At 50.3% G+C, this 18,231-nt stretch overlaps 1 protein-coding gene across 1 annotated transcript in view; it reads right to left on the bottom strand.

Annotated features, from left to right (window-relative positions):
* Positions 1-18,231, bottom strand: part of lamb2l (laminin, beta 2-like) — a 242,899-nt gene that overhangs the window by 9,926 nt on the left and 214,742 nt on the right. Inside the window, 5 exon segments of the mRNA XM_073071978.1 lie at positions 5,381-5,522; positions 8,866-9,073; positions 9,985-10,129; positions 10,890-11,093; positions 11,635-11,876. Coding sequence (XP_072928079.1) covers positions 5,381-5,522; positions 8,866-9,073; positions 9,985-10,129; positions 10,890-11,093; positions 11,635-11,876 — 941 coding nt within the window.

Below are 18,231 nucleotides of genomic sequence, written 5' to 3' on the forward strand. Positions count from 1 at the left end.
ATATGATACCCCTGACCAGTCCCTATACGATGTCCCTGACCAGTCCCCATATGATGCCACTGACCAGTCCCTATACGATGTCCCTGACCAGTCCCTATATGATACCCCTGACCAGTCCCTATAAGATGCCCCGGACCAGTCCCTATACGATGCCCCTGACCAGTCCCTATACGATGCCCCTGACCAGTCCCTATACGATACCCCTGACCAGTCCCTAAATAATGCCACTGACCAGTCCCTATACGATGCCCCTGACCAGTCCCTATACGACACCCCTGACCAGTCCCTATACGATGCCCCTGACCAGTCCCTATACGATGCCCCGATCAATCCCTATACGATGCCCCGACCAGTCCCTATACGATGTCCCTGATCAATCCCTATACAACGCCCCTGATCAATTTGCTAACCAGTCCCTATACAATGCCCCGACCAGTCCTATATGATGCTCCTGACCAATCCCTATATGATGCCCCTGACCAGTCCCTATACGATGCCCCTGGCCAGTCCCTATACGACGCCCCTGACCAGTCCCTATACGACGCCCCTGGCCAGTCCCTATACGACGCCCCTGACCAGTCCCTATACGACGCCCCTGGCCAGTCCCTATACGACGCCCCTGACCAGTCCCTATACGACGCCCCTGGCCAGTCCCTATATGACGCCCCTGACCAGTCCCTATACAACGCCCCTGGCATAGGTATCCAGGATGATCCTGGCAGCCAGTACTTTTCTCCCCAGGGGTGAAATGTGTAAGACCAGAGGGCACGTGTTCAATGTGGGTGGGGGAGGAAGAGATGTGTGGGCAAGGGTTTTTTACACAGAGAGTGGTGGGTGTCTGGAATGTGCTGCCAGGGTGCTGGGAGAGGCAAATGCGTTAGAGGTTTTGAAGGGGCTCTTGGACAGACACATGGACGTGCCGGGAGTGACAATAGGGAGACTGAGGTGAGGGTACACAGGTTTAAATATCACGCTGATTTTAGTGACAAAGCACAAAAATGGGAGGTGCGAGTCTTGTAATCAGCAAGAAATGGTTGAGTATGTACTGGTGAGGTGTCCAGTTATAATCAACAGGGGCTATAGTTTATTTTAATGTTATCACAGAATAAAATACAATTTAACATGAACAATATTTTACAGAAAGGATCACGGGACTATTGCTCTAAATGTACAGTGCAGGTCATTAAGAATGCTGAACTTTTTATAGAATATGACACAAGTATAAATATACGGGCTTTCGATATCCTGACCCACACTCCAGTTCAGAAGGTGACGGTAATGCACCAACCACCATTAAACCTCAAATGAAGGAGAAGAAGTGGAGAGATATGGGTAAGAGGGATTAATATCATTGGGTTTTTGATTACTTAGTTAATTGGTTCGGCACTTCATTGGGATGAAGGGCCTGATCGTGTTTTGTACTGTTTGCTGCAGGAACACTGTACAATCTGGACGGTTGTATTCTTGTTGTTTGTCGCCCCCAAGTGGCCAGACAACAACACAACAGTGGTGAGTTACCCTTGGACGCCCCCACGCGGTCACACAACATATTCAGGGGGAGGGGGAGTAGCCAGAGGGTGTTAGACTATAAGATATAGGATCTAAATTAGGCCGTTTGGCCCATCGAGTTTGCTCTGCCATTCCATCAGGGCTGATTTATTTTCCCTTTCAACCCCAGTTTCCTGACTTCTCCCCGTGACCTTTGACATCCTGAGAAATCAAAGAATCTATCAACCTCCACCTTCAATATACCCAGTGACTTGGTCTCCACAACTGCCCGTGGCAATGAATTCTACAGGTTTATTGCACTCTGGCTAAAGAAATTCCTCCTCATCTCCATTCTAAAGGGACATCCCTTATTCTGAGTCTGTGCCCTCTGTCCTAGATTCTCCTCATCCACTCCATCTCGGACTTTCAATATTAAGTAGGTTTCAATAAGATATCCCCTGTAAATGGCAGCAAGTGCAGAGCTAGAGCCATCAAACGCTCTGCGTTTTAGCATTAGTACACATTGGTGCTAATGACACAGGTAGAGAAGGGTGAAAGTAGGGAGGTAGGCGGAAGATTAAGGAGCAGGCTCTGGGTTGTAATCTCTGAGTTACTGGTGCTGGTGAGGAGCTGGTGCTAATAGAAAGCATTCAGATTCTTCGGTCTTTGGGCTCTATCTGGGGCAGAGGTGACCAGCATTGTTTTCCCTTGTACAACTTCAGTGCACTGATGTGATAAAATGTTCTGTATGGACTGAGTTCAGAATAAAATCTTTCACTGGAACTCAGTACATAAGACCAGAAGACATAGGGGCAGAATTAGGCCATTTCATCATGTCTGATCCATTTTAAAATGGATCTGATCCTTAAATACACCCAATGACCTGGCCTCCACAGCTGCCCAATCCTCTATCTATCCGCTAATTCTTGCTTTGTTGTATGCCCTTGTTTTGCTTTTACATTAGCTTGGACTTCCCTCGTCAGCCATGGTTGTACTACTTTACCATTTGAGTATTTCTTCATTTTTGGAATACATCTACCTGCACCTTCCTCATTTTCCCCAGAAACTCACACCATTGTTGCTCTGCAGTCATCCTGCCAGCATCTCCTTCCAATTTACTATGATCAACTCCTCTCTCATAGCAATACAATTTCCTGTACTCCACTGAAATACTGCTATGTCAGACTTTCCACTCTCCCTATCAGATTTCAAGGTGAACTCAATTCTATTGTGATCACTGTCTCTTAGGAGTACTTTTACCTTAAGCTCCTAAATCACCTCTGGTTCATTACATAACACCCCATCCAGGGTAGCTGATCCCCCCGTAGGCTCAACGACAAACTGCTCTAAAAAGCCATCGCTTGGGCATTCAACAAACTCACTCTCCTGAGATCCATTATCAACCTGATGTTCCCAATCGACCTGCATGTTGAAATCTCCCATGACTACCATAACATTGCCCTTTTGACTCGCCTTTCCTATTTCCCGTTGTCCTCATCCCAGTTACTGTTTGGACACCCGTATCCAGCAGCCATCAGGGTTCTTTAATCCTGGCAGTTTCTTAGCTCAACCCACAAGGATTCAACATCTTCTGATGCTATATCACACCTCTCTAATTCTCAGTGACAATAATAAATCTACTTAGCAACGATACAGTGGAGGGGCTGCAGGTTGCCCCTAACCTGCGGGGGGAACCAATACCCATGTGCGGAAAAGAGGCCTAACTAATTGTCACGTGTGCATCGAAACATGAAGTGAAATCAATCGTTCGCCTCAAAGAAAATCAGTGAGAATCAGACACGTCAGTGTGGGTCAGTGTGACTGTAGGGGAGGGTTAGGGTTAGGGTTAAAGAAAATCAGTGAGAATCAGACACGTCAGTGTGGGTCAGTGTGACTGTAGGGGAGGGAGTGGACAGACACGTCAGTGTGGGTCAGTGTGACTGTAGGGGAGGGAGTGGACAGACACGTCATTGTGACTGTAGGGGAGGGAGTGGACAGACACGTCAGTGTGGGTCAGTGTGACTGTAGGGGAGGGAGTGGACAGACACCTCAGTGCGGGTCAGTGTGACTGTAGGGGAGGGAGTGGACAGACACGTCGGTGTGACTGTAGGGGAGGGAGTGGACAGACACCTCAGTGCGGGTCAGTGTTACTGTAGGGGAGGGAGTGGACAGACACGTCAGTGTGACTGTAGGGGAGGGAGTGGACAGACACCTCAGTGCGGGTCAGTGTTACTGTAGGGGAGGGAGTGGACAGACACGTCAGTGTGACTGTAGGAGAGGGAGTGGACAGACACGTCAGTGCGGGTCAGTGTGACTGTAGGGGAGGGAGTGGACAGACACGTCAGTGTGACTGTAGGGGAGGGAGTGGACAGACACCTCAGTGCGGGTCAGTGTTACTGTAGGGGAGGGAGTGGACAGACACGTCAGTGTGACTGTAGGGGAGGGAGTGGACAGACACGTCAGTGTGGGTCAGTGTGACTGTAGGGGAGGGAGTGGACAGACACGTCAGTGTGGGTCAGTGTGACTGTAGGGGAGGGAGTGGACAGACACGTCAGTGTGACTGTAGGGGAGAGAGTGGACAGACACGTCAGTGTGACTGTAGGGAAGGGAGTGGACAGACACCTCAGTGTGGGTCAGTGTGACTGTAGGGGAGGGAGTGGACAGACACCTCAGTGTGGGTCAGTGTTACTGTAGGGGAGGGAGTGGACAGACACGTCAGTGTGACTGTAGGGGAGGGAGTGGACAGACACGTCAGTGTGGGTCAGTGTGACTGTAGGGGAGGGAGTGGACAGACACCTCAGTGTGGGTCAGTGTTACTGTAGGGGAGGGAGTGGACAGACACGTCAGTGTGACTGTAGGGGAGGGAGTGGACAGACACCTCAGTGTGGGTCAGTGTGACTGTAGGGGAGGGAGTGGACAGACACCTCAGTGTGGGTCAGTGTTACTGTAGGGGAGGGAGTGGACAGATACGTCAGTGTGACTGTAGGGGAGGGAGTGGACAGACATGTCAGTGTGGGTCAGTGTGACTGTAGGGGAGGGAGTGGACAGACACGTCAGTGTGACTGTAGGGGAGGGAGTGGACAGACACGTCAGTGTGGGAATGTCTGTGTATTGGTTAGTAAATACACTACACTAGGTCATTCTAATTGACCTGTGATTAGGCTGGGGTTAAATTTGGAGGCGTGGCTGGAAGGGTTGAAACGGCCAGTTCTGTGTCGTATGTGTTAACAAAATAAAAATTAAATCCTGGCTGGTAGAGCAGTCAGCGAGAAGACGCTCGACAGTGCGAGGTGCCCCAGTTGTGTCCCAGCAGGAGTTGGGAATTGTGTAGGGGAAGGCCAGCTTTTCCTGGCTACCACAGACTGAATGATTCAGCCCAGCTGAGTCCAGCCACAGCGATGTGGGCCAGTGTCGCGTTTGACTGCAGACCAGGGACAGACAGCAGAACAGAGAAGCCTGTGCAACCTCAGTAATGTGGTATTTGCTCTCAGCATCCCCAACCTGTTTAATTCTGTATGATTGGAATAGTTGAGGAGGCATGATGTGTAGCGGTCAGTGTTACTGCACCAGAGGGCCCTGCTTGGGGATCAATTCCCACCGCTGTCTGGAAGGAGTTGGTATGTTCTCCCCACGACTGGGTGCTCCAGGTCTCCAGGTTCCTTCCACAGTCCAAAGATGTACCGGTTAGCGTTAGCGAGCCGTGAGTGTGGAAGCGGGGTGACACTTGCGGGCTGCCCCCAGCACATCCTTGTGCTGGTCACTGATGCAGACGATTCATTTCACTATATATTTCAATGGTTCAAAGTGCTTTTGACAAATATAATGAATATTTTAAATCTCTCACAGCAAAACGCCACCGGCATTGAGAAACCAAGGATCAGGAAGCAGGTACCTTCTGGACTGACTCTTCCAAACTGATGGTACTGTTTATTGCTGCTTCCAGCGACTTGTCAGCTAAATTTAGCTTGGCTTTTGCAGCGTCGATTTTGGCGGACGCCTGGTCCACCTTACCTTGGACACCCATGGCTCGTTTCCTGTAAAAGACCAAGGTCAGAATCTGCTGGGACACAGTCAGAGTACCCTACACCCATCACACAATCACACACACAGATACACACACACACAAACATACACACACTCACACACACACAAGCATACACACACTCACACACCCATCATACACTTACACCCATCACACACTCACACACACACACACTCACACACCCACACCCATCACACGATCACACACATAGATACACACACACACACATACACACACTCACACACCCATCATACACTCACACCCATCACACGATCACACACACAGATACACACACTCACACACACACACACACCCACACCATCACACAATCACACACACAGATACACACACACACACACCCATCATACACTTACACCCATCACACACTCACACACACAAACATACACACTCACACACCCATCATACACTTACACCCATCACACACTCACACACACACTCACACACCCATCATACACTTACACCCATCACACGATCACACACACACACAAACATACACACACTCACACACCCATCATATACTTACACCCATCACACACACACCCACACAGATACACACACATACACACATTCACACTCACACACACACTCACACCCATCACACACTCACACCCATCACACGATCACACACACAGATACACACACACACCCATCATACACTTACACCCATCACACACACACATCACACACTCACACCCATCACACGATCACACACACAGATACACACACACACACACACACCCATCATACACTTACACCCATCACACACACACTCACACACACACACCCATCACACTCACACACACAAGCATACACACACTCACACACCCATCATACACTTACACCCATCACACACTCACACACACAGATACACACACACAAACATACACACACACACCCATACACACCCATCATACACTTACACCCATCACACACACACACACTCACACACCCATCACACACTCACACCCATCACACGATCACACACACACCCATTATACACTTACACCCATCACACACTCACACACACACCCACCCACACAGATACACACACACATACACACATTCACACTCACACACACACACACACACACACACTCACACACCCATCATACACACACATACACAGACAGACAGACAGACACAGACACTAACACACTCTCACAAACAGACACACACACTAACATGTGCACACACTCACACACAGACAAACACACAGGCACACAGACGTACACACACGGATTCACACGCACTCATGATCAGAATCCCTGGTAACGACTAACAGCACAGACACTGGATCCTGAGTGGGAGGCGGGGAGCTGTTGATGGGTTGGGCAGGAGTTGAGGGATTGGGGGGCAGGATGTTGTAGAATGCACAGATTAGAGAGTTGAGGGATTGTGATGGAGGGAGTTGAGGGATCAGGAGGTGGATTTCGGGGATTGGGAAGGAGGTAGCTGAGAGATCGAGAGGAGAGGAATTGAAGGATTGGAAAGGAAGGAGTGATTGCGAGGTAGTTGAAGATTCAGAGGAAAGGAGTTCAAAGGGTGGCATTGTTGGAGTTGAGGGAATGTGAGGGAGAGAGTTGAGGGATTGTGATAGAGAGAGTTGATGGATTGTGATATGGGTATCGTGGGACTTGGTGGGGAGGGAGTTGAGGGAATGGGAGTGGAGTTAAGGGATTCGGAAAGAGAGGGGGAGGAATTTGGGGGATTGGGAGGAGAGGAGTTAAGGGACTTGGAAGGCAGGAGTTAAAGGATTCAGAGGGGAAGAGTTAAAGGATTGGGAGGGGAGGTAGTTGAGGAATTGTGATAGTGGGATTTGAGGGATTGAGAAGGGAGGGAGTTGAGGGATTGGGACTGGAGGAATTAAGGGATTGTGGGGAGGGTTTTGAGGGATTGGGTGGAGTGGCGTTGAGGGATTGTGCGATGCTGATGGATTGCGAGGGGGTGGAGTTGAGGGATTATGACAGGAGGGAATTAAGGGATTGGAAGGGAGCTGAGGGATTGGAAAGGGAATTGTTAAGGGATTTGGAAGGGAGGGATTGGGAAGTGAGGGAGTTGAGGAATTGGAGAGGAGGGAGATGAGGTTTTGTGAGGTGAAGAGTTGAGTGAGTCAGAGGGGAGGATTTGAGGGATTAGGAGGGGAGGCAGTTCAGGAATCAGGAGGGGTGGTGTTTAGGGATTGAGAGCAGAGGGAGTTGAGAAATTGGGAGGGGAGGAGTGGAGGGATTGAGTTGAGGGATAAGGAAGGCAAAAATTGAGGTGTTGGGAGGGAGTTGAGAGACTTGCAAGTTAAAAGTAGAGGGACTGGAATGGGGAAATTGAATCAGGAGGGGGTGGATTTGAGGATTAGGAGGGAAGGCATTTGAGTGATTGGGGAGTTCAAGGTATGTTGAGGGATTGGGAGTGGAGGAGTTGAGAGTTGGGTAGGGTTCAAGTCAAGGGATTGGGAGAGAGCTGAGGTATTGGGAGGGTGTTGAGGGATTGGAGAGAGAGAGTTGAGGGATTAGGAGGGAGGGAGTTGATGGATTGGCAGGGTGTTGATGGATTGGGAGGGATAGAGTTGAGGGATTGGGAGGGAGCTGAGGGATTGGAGAGAGAGAGTTGAGGGATTAGGAGGGAGGGAGTTGATGGATTGGCAGGGTGTTGATGGATTGGGAGGGATAGAGTTGAGGGATTGGGAGGGATAGAGTTGAGGGATTGGGAGGGAGCTGAGGGATTGGGAGGGAGGGAGTTGAGGGATTGGAACAGAGAGAGTTGATGGATTGGGAAGGAGTTAATGGATTGAGAGCAGAGAGAACTGAGGGATAGGGAATTGAGGTTTTGAGAAAGGGGAGTTGAGGGATTGACAAGGGAGTTGAGCAATTGGGAGGGAGTGAGGGATTGGGAGGTGAGAAATTATTGGTTTGGACAGTGGAGGGGATGAATTGAATGAGTGGAAGGGAGTTGAGGGATTGACAGAGGAGGAGTTGACGGATTGGGAAGGAGAAAGTGAGGGACGGGGAAGGAGGAGGTTGAGGTATTGGGATGTGAGGGAGCTGAGGGTTTGGAAGGGGAGTACTTGAAAGATTGGGAGGAGAGGGAGTTGAGGGATTTGTAGGGAAGGGAGTCGAGGGATCAGGATGGGAGCGAGTTGAGAGAGTTGTGGGATTGGGAGGGGGTCACTCCTGTTCTCCTTAATCCCCATATTCTCCTCTTTTCCTTTCCCTCCTCCCAACCATAACATCCCTCACTCTCCATTCCACACTCGCTTCTCCACCTCCCCGCTCTCAGCCCTCACCAAGCCCTCCATTCCGCGTTTGCTCCCCTGCACTAACTTCACTTTCGCTGCCCGCTTGTTGAGCTTCTGGGCCACCTGGAGGTTCTTCATTGTGCTGTTGAGAATAGCTTCCACATCCATCACTTGCCCCACCGTGTCTCTGATCTTCTGCATCACCTTCTGGAGGCTGAGTGGGGTGACTGGTATGGAGATACTCAACACCATGTTGGCCACCAACTCAATGCTCGCGGGGTCTGCGCCCTCCTCTGAAACATAACCGACCTCCAGCCATGAGTGAACAGACACCATGGTACTGCCCTCCCACACCACACCACCCAAACACAACTTGTCCCCACTCCGTCAGTGATCAGACATCACAGCTACACCCACCCCCCAGGAGTGTGTGATGGGACGGTGTGGAGGGAGTGTGTGATGGAACGGTGTGGAGGGAGATTCACTCTGTGTCTGACCCCGGGAGTGTGTGATGGGACAGTGTGGAGGGAGTGTGTGATGGGACGCTGCAGAGGGAGCTTCACTCTGTGTCTGACCACGGGAGTGTCTGATGGGACGGTGTGGAGGGAGAGTGTGATGGGACGGTGTGGAGGGAGTGTGTGATGGGACGGTGTGGAGGGAGAGTGTGATGGGACAGTGTGGAGGGAGTGTGTGATGAGACGGTGTGGAGGGAGTGTGTGATGGGACAGTGTGGAGGGAGCTTCACTCTGTGTCTGACCCCGGGAGTGTGTGATGGGGCGGTGTGGAGGGAGTGTGTGATGGGGCGGTGTGGAGGGAGTGTGTGATGGGACGGTGTGGAGGGAGCTTCACTCTGTGTCTGACCCCGGGAGTGTGTGATGGGACGGTGTGGAGGGAGTGTCACTCTGTGTCTGACCCCGGGAGTGCGTGATGGGACGGTGTGGGAGGGAGATTCACTCTGTGTCTGACCCTGGGAGTGTGTGATGGGACAGTGTGGAGGGAGATTCACTCTGTGTCTGACCCCGGGAGTGTGTGATGGGACGGTGTGGAGGGAGATTCACTCTGTGTCTGACCCCGGGAGTGTGTGATGGGACAGTGTGGAGGGAGATTCACTCTGTGTCTGACCCCGGGAGTGTGTGATGGGACGGTGTGGAGGGAGTGTCACTCTGTGCACTAACAGTTCCACGTTATTTGACGGTGAGCTCACCATTGAGAAAATCCTTGACGGTCTTGATGAACCCGTGAAGGTCGGCCACGGTGCTGCCGATGAGCTGCTTTGCCGCCGTGGCGTTGGCCAGTGCCTCTGTGGCTCGAGTCTTGGCCTGTTCCGCCCGTTGCTGAGCCTCCTCGATCTACGGGAATCGTCACCGAGGCTGTCAGCAGAAGCCCAGGTCCCCGCAGCCCCACCCAGAAACTCAGCGGCATCCCCCCACCCCCACCCACTCTGGAAACAGAATCCCGAGAGTCCTTTTTCCTCTTCTCAACTCTTTGCCCTTCCCTCGGCACTCCCCCATTTCCTTCACTCTTCTTTGCTGCTCTACTTCCCGTCCAGTCTCTCCCTGCTCATCTCCCCTTTCCTCTCTCCTCTCCTCACCACCTCTCCTCCCCCTCTCTCCCTCCATCTCTCCTCCCCTTCCCTTCTCCTCCCTCCATCCACCACCTCTCCCTCCCCCCCCTCCTCCACCTCTCTCCCCCTCCCTCCCCTCCTCCACCTCTCCTCCCCCTCCCTCCCTCCATCTCTCCTCCCCTCCTCCCTCCGTCCACCACCTCTCCCTCCCCCTCCCTCCCCTCCTCCACCTCTCTCCCCCTCCCTCCCTCCCTCCATCTCTCCTCCCCTCTCCCTTCTCCTCCCTCCATCCACCACCTCCCTCCCCCTCCACCTCTCTCCCCCTCCCTCCCCTCCTCCACCTCTCTCCCCCTCCCTCCCTCCCTCCATCTCTCCTCCCCTCTCCCTTCTCCTCCCTCCATCCACCACCTCTCCCTCCCCCTCCCTCCCTCCATCTCTCCTCCCCTCTTCCCTCCATCCACCACCTCTCCCTCCCCTCCCTCCCCTCCACTGTCCCCACCATCTCTCCCACAGCAGTCTCCCTCCCCACTGTCTCCCTCCCCTACCTCTTGCGTGAGGGTGCTGAGCTGACGCTCTTGGTTCCGTAGAGCCTGGCTGGTGTTGTCTGATCTCCGCAGCGCCTCTTGAGCCCCCGTCAGAACTCCGCCACAGCCTGGGCCTCCGCACAATGGGTTGCCCCAGTCGTTCCGACAGTTGGCGCCTCCGCAGGGGTCTGAGGAGCACGACATGCCAGCGGTTGATCCACACACCTAGAGCAGGTGACAGATGTGTGGTCGCAGGTAGAAAGATAGATACCACCCCTACTGGGAATTCCCCCCCCCAGAGGGTTTCCCCTCCTCCTGGAGTGGTATTGATATATTGGCTTAGATCAGAGTCCTTTTCACAGGGTGGAAATGGCTAATACGAAGGGGTAAAACGGTTAGGTGATTGGAGGAAAACATAAGCGGGATATCAAAGTGAAGTTTTTTACACAAAGAGTAGTGGTGGTTGACGTTCTGCCGGGGCTGGTGGTGACAGAGGCAGGTACATTTGGAGCATTTAAAAGACTCTTTGATACAGGCACATGGTTGAAAGAAAAATGGAGAGCTGTGTATGGACTCTTCATTGTCAGATGTGGCACAGACACACACACACACACACACACACACACACACACACACACACACACACACACACACACACACACACACACACACACACACACACACACACACACACACACACACACTCACTCTCTTCCCTGATTCGTGGATTACACTGACTCTGAGCGGGGACTGGACCGTCTCTGACCTTCTTATTGATGCTGTCCACTGACAAGTCTTTGGCCGCCGTCCATAGATCCTTCAGCAGCTTGTCCTGAGCTCCCATGGCCTTCCTGAAGTTGCTCTCCTCTTGCTGGAGCAGGCTCTCCACCTGTGCGTTTGTCTTTGCTGAGTCCTCCAGCAGGCTGCCTGTACCCCAGACTGTCCTATTCACCTGCTGGTCTGCCTCGCGGGACACCTGGTAGGAGGCCTGGATGGTGTCGTACAGCTCTGCAAACAGCAGGCACTGGACATTACTAACATCTCATTACAAACATCCGGGAGCCGGTACAGGAACATGTAGACACACACTCAACCATTCAGGAACAGCTTCTTTCCATCTGGAAAAAGGGAAGGGGCTGGAGGAACAGTAAGGATTTGATGGAGTGGATTATTTTTCCTGGGACGGAAGGCTGTATCATTAGAGAGGGTCCACAGGAGGTTCGTGAGAACGATCCTGGGAATGAAAGGGTTAACATACAAGGCGCATTTGATCCTCTGGGTCTGTACTCGCTGGATTTCAGGAAAATGAGGGCCTATCTCATTGAAACCATCGAATACTGAAAGACCTCGTTAGAGTGGATGTGGAAAGGATGTTTCCCATAGCGAGTGAGTCCAAAACCAGAGGACACAGCTTCAGAATAGAGGGATGTCCATTCACAACAGAGCTGAGGGGAGGGTGGTGAATCTGTGGAATTCATTGGCTGTGGAGGCCGAGTCTTTACCCATGAGGTGTTGCGCCAAAGGACAGTGGGATGGGAATTGCGGAATGAGTCAAGACATAGTAGGACCCCAACTGAACATACGGTATGGAGACAAACCCTTCAGCCCAACTGCACCATGCCATCCAGCTCTCTAGTCCCATCTTCCTGCATCTGGCCTGTGTCCCTCTATCCATTTACTTTACACGTTGTTATTCTACCTGCCCGAATAACTGGTTCCAGATACCCAACACCTTCTGTCTGCGTGAAGAAGTTACCCCTCAGGTTCCAATTAAACCTCTCCCCTCTCAGCTTGAACCTGCTCATGATTCCCCAGCCCTAGGTAAAAGGCTGTCTCTATCCCTCATCACCCCTCGAGTCTCCTGTGTATCTACCAGTGATTGCAGGCCCAGCCTGCTCAACTCTCTCCAGCCTTGTAAATCTGCTCTGATCCCTTTCCATCTGACTGGCATCTTTCCTTTCACAGGGTGACCAGAACTGAACACAATATTCCAAATGTGCCCTCACCATCGTCTTGTATAACTGTAACATCACACCCCATCCCCTGCCTGATGAAGGGCAGTGTGCCAAACGTGCTGAGCAGATCAGCTGGTTGGGTGTTGCAACAACCTGGCGCTCAACATCAGTAAGACCGAGGAACTGATTGTTGGCTTCAGGAGAGGGAAGTTGAGGGAACAGCCCTCATTGAGGGACAGGAGGTGGAAGGGGAGAGCAGTTTCAAGCATCCCTGAAGACCTATCCAACATATCGATGTGATTGTGAAGAAGGCAGGCCGAGTGGCCCTACTTCATGAGCAGTTTGAGGAGATTTGTAGGATCAGCAAAGAATCTAGCAAATTTCCACCAGCGTACCGCAGACGGACTGGTATGGAGGAGCAGGTTGGCACTTCCATTGTATCCGAGATAAGGGGAAACCACAGTTTGTGCGGCTTCAGGGCCGTGTGTCAGACATGGTGATAAGCACACTGGGGCCCCACAGGGGACTGTATTGGCTCCCTTCCTGTTTACCCGGTAAACCTCAGACCTTAGATACAACACTGAGTCATGTCATCTGCAGAAATCCTCTGATGATACAGCAACAGTTGGGTGTATAAAGGGAGGATGGGAGGATGAATACAGGGCCCTGGTGGAGGACTTTGTCAAATGGTGCAAGCTGAATCATCTGCAGCTCAACATCAGTAAGACAAAGGAGATGGTGATGGACATTAGGAAGACAAAGCCTGCACTGCTCCCTGTTACTATTGATGGTGAAGACGTAGATGTGGTGTCGACCTACAAGTACCTGAGGCTGCACCTGACTCGAGTGGAGCACCAACACAGGAAGGGCCGAAGGGCCAGAGTCACCTCTACTTCCTGAGGAGACTGAGGTCCTTTGGGGTCTGCAGGACTCTCCTTCACAAGTTCTACCAGTCTATTGTCTATTTTTTGAGGATGTGACTAAACACATTGATGAAGGAAGCGCAGTGGATGTAGTGTATATGGATTTCAGCAAGGCATTTGATAAGGTTCCCCATGCAAGGCTTATTGAGAAAGTGAGGAGGCGTGGGATCCAAGGGGACACTGCTTTGTGGATCCAGAACTGACTTGCCCACAGAAAGCAAAGAGTAATTGTAGACGGGTCATATTCTGCATGGAGGTCGGTCACCAGTGGAGTGCCTCAGGGATCTGTTCTGGGACCCTTACTCTTCATGATTTTTATAAATGACCTGGATGAGGAAGTGGAGGGATGGGTTAGTAAGTTTGCTGATGACTCAAAGTTTGGAGATGTTGTGGATAGTGTGGAGGGCTGTCAGAGGTTACAGTGGGACATTGATAGGATGCAAAACTGGGCTGTGAGGTGGCAGATGGAGTTCAACCCAGATAAATGTGAGGTGGTTCATTTTGGTCGGTCAAATGTGATGGCAGAATATAGTATTAATGGTAAGACATGGCAGTGTGGAGGATCAGAGGGATCTTGGGGTCCGAGTCCATAGGACGCTCATAGCTGCTGTGCAGGTTGATTCTGTGTTTAAAAAGGCATATAGTGCATTGGCCTTCATCAATCGTGGGACTGAGTTTAAGAGCCGAGAGGTAATGTTGCAGCTATATAGGACCCTGGTCAGACTCCACTTGGAGTACTGTGCTCAATTCTGGTCGCCTCACTACAGGAAGGATGTGGAAACCATAGAAAGGGTGCAGAGGAGATTTACAAGGATGTTGCCTGGATTGGGGAGCGTGCCTTATGAGAATAGATTGAGTGAACTCGGCCTTTTCTCCTTGGAGTGACGGAAGATGAGAGGTGGCCTGATAGAGGTTTACAAGATAATGAGAGGCATTGATCATGTGCAGTCAGAGGCTTTTCCCAGGGCTGAAATGGCTAGCACGAGAGGGCACAGGTTTAAGGTGTTTGGAAGTAGGTACAGAGGAGATGTCAGGGGTAAGTTTTTTTATGTAGAGAGTAGTGAGTGCATGGAATGGGCTGCCGGCGGCAGTGGTGGAGGTGGAAACGATCGGGTCTTTAAAGAGACTCCTGGATGGCTACATGGAGCTTAGAAAAATAGAGGCCTATGGGTAAAGCCTCAGTAGTTCTAAGGTAGGGACATGTTCAGCACAGCTTTGTGGGCCGAAGGGCCTGTATTGTGCTGTGGGTTTTCTATGTTCTCTGTTCTAGAACAATCTTCTATGTGGTGGTGTACTGGAACAATGGTATTAACACGGATAATGTCAACAGGCTCAGTAAACTGATTAGAAAGGCTGGCTCTGTTATAGGAATCAAACTGGACACACTGGAGGCTGTGGTAAAACAAAGGACCCTACCGAAAATCCTGACAATTCCGGACAATGTTTCTCACCCTCTGCATGCCACCTTGGCTGAACAGAGGGGCACTTTTAGTACTAGACTGAGACGACTGTGCTGCTCCAAAGATCACCATGTGAGGTCATTCTTACCCTCGGCCATTAGGCTCTGTAATCAGTCAACCTACAGTCAGGGAAATGATGACCCCCTCCTGTTGGACTGTTCCTGGTAACTTATTTTTTATTCTTTCGTACTTCTCTTCTAAAATTTGTATATCTGTGCACTTGTAATGCAACTGCGACACTGTAATTTCCTTTGGGATCAATAAACTATCTATCTATCTTAATCCATGACCTCTGGTTGTAGTTCCACTCAACCTCAGTGAATGCTTGCATTAACCCTATCCGTACCCCTCATAATTTTGTGTATCTCTATCAAAACTCCTCACAATTTTCAATATTCCAAGGAATAAAATCCTAACCCATTCAATCATCCCTGATAACTCAGCTCCTCCAGACCTGGCAACATCCTTGTAAATTTTCTCAGTACTTTCAACCTTATTTACATCTTTCCTGCAGGACCAAAACAGCACACAATATTCTAAATTAGGCCTCACCAACGTCTTATACAACTTTAACATCACATCCCTACTCCCATACTCAATACTTTGATTTATGAAGGCCTTTGTATCAAATGTTTTCTTTATGACCCTATTAACCAGTGATGCCAATTTCAATGAATTGTGGATTTGTATTCCCAGATCAATTTGCTCTACCACACTCCTCAGTGCCCTACCGTTCACTGTGTAAGACCTACCCTGGTTGGTCCTATCAACGTGCAACATCTGGCACTTGTCTGCATTAAATTCCATCTGCCATTTTTTAACCAATCTTTCCAACTGGTCCATATCCCACTGCAGGTTTTCACAGTCTTCCTCACTGTCTACTACACCCCAATCCTGGTGTCATCCACAAATTTGCTGATCCAGTTAACCACATTATCATCCAGATCGTTGATATAGATGACAAACAACAATGGACCCAGCACCAATTCAGGCGGCACTCGACTAGTCACAGGCCTCCAATCAGAGAGGCAACCATCTACTACCACTCTCTGGCTTCTCCCACAAAGCCAGCATCTAATCCAATTTACACACACAAAATGCTGAAGGAACTCAACGGGCCAGGCAGCATTTATGGAAAAGAGTATTGTCAACGTTTCAGACAGAAACCCTTCGGCAGGATGTCAGGCAGGAATAGATTAGTCCTGCTGAAGAGTTTTGGCCTGAAATGTCAACAATACTCCTTTCCATAGATGTTGCCTGGCCTGCTGAGTTTCTCCAGCATTGCGTGTGTGTAAATTGTATTTCCAACATCTGTAGATTTTCTCTTGTCTCTTGTCATCTTGAATGCTGAGTGACTGAACCTTCTTAGCCAACCCCCCATGTGGGATCTTGACAAATGCCTTGCTAAAGTCCGCGTAGACAACATCCATTTTCCTAGTAACTTTCTCAAAAACCTCTTTAAGATTGGTTGGAGGTGGCCTGGCATGCATGAAGCCACGCTGACTATCCCAAATCAGTGCATGACGGTCCGAATGCTTCTATATCTGGTCCCTCAGAATACCTTTCAATAACTGAACATAACAAACCAAATTGACAGCACATTACAGGCCCTTTGGCCCACAGTATTGTGCGGACCATGTCACTTACTCTAGAGACTGCCTAGAATATCCCTACCTATAGCCCTCTATTTTTCTAAGCTCCATGTACCTATCTAAGAAGCTCTTAAAAGACCCTATCGTATCCGCCTCCACCACCGTTGCCGGCAGCCCATTCCACGCACTCACCACTCTCTGAGTAAAAAACTTACCCCTGACATCCCCTCAGTACCTATTTCCAAGCACCTTAAAACTATGCCCCTTTGTGTTAGCCATTTCAGCTCTGGAAAAAAGCCTCTGGCTATCCACACAATCAAATTCCCCTCATCATCTTGTACACCTCTATCAGGTCACCTCTCATCTTCCGTCGATCCAAGGAGAAAAGGCCGACTTCACTCAACCTATTCTCATAAGGCATGCTCCCCAATCCAGGCAACATCCTTGTAAATCTCCTCTGTACCCTTTCTACGGTTTCCACATCCTTCCTGTAGTGAGGTGACCAGAACTGAGCACAGTACTCCAAGTGGGGTCTGACCAGGGTCCTATATAGCTGCAACATTACCTCTCGACTCAACCCCACGTTGTTGAATGCCAACACTGTCAATCTGCACAGCAGCTTTGAGTGTCCTATTGACACGGACCCCAAGATCTCTCAGATTCTCCATTTATATTATATTCTGTCTTCAAATTAGGCTTACTAAAATGAACCACTTCACGCTTATCTGGGTTGAACTCCATCTGCCACTTCTCAGCCCAATTCTGCATCCTATCGATGTCCCACTGTAAGAGGAGGGGTCTGGAACAGATCCCTGTGGAACACCACCGGTCACCAACCTCCATCCAGAATATGAATCATGTACAACCACCCTTTACCTTCTGTGGCCAAGCCAGCTCTGGATCCACAAAGCAAGGTCTCCTTGGATCCCATGCCTCCTGACTTTCTGATGGAGCCTTGCATGGGGAACCTTATCAAATGCCTTACTGAAATCCATATACACTACATTCACCACTCTACCTTCATCAATGTGTTTAGTTATTGATGTCAGGCTCACTGGCCAGTAAGTTTCTGGTTTAGTGGTTCATTGGTACCTACATGGACCACGACCTCTGGCTGTTCACCCTCTCACTCAAGAATGCTGAGGACTCGATCAGAGATGTCCCTGACTCAAGCACCCAGGAGGCAACATACCATCAGGGAAACTTGTTCTCACCCACAGAACCATATTTCTGTTCCCCTAACTAATGAATCTCCTATCACCACAGCATTCTGCTTCTCCCTCCCTTCCCTTCTGAGTCTCAGAGTCCCAGAGACCTGGCCACTGTGACTTTTCTCTGCTAGGTCATCTCCCCCCAACAGTATCCAAAGTGATATACCTGTTGTTGAGGGGGATGGCCACACGGATACTCTGGCTCCTTAATCCCTTTCCCCT

The sequence above is a fragment of the Hemitrygon akajei genome, chromosome 19 (genome assembly GCF_048418815.1).
Source record: "Hemitrygon akajei chromosome 19, sHemAka1.3, whole genome shotgun sequence".
Taxonomy (NCBI): domain Eukaryota; kingdom Metazoa; phylum Chordata; class Chondrichthyes; order Myliobatiformes; family Dasyatidae; genus Hemitrygon; species Hemitrygon akajei.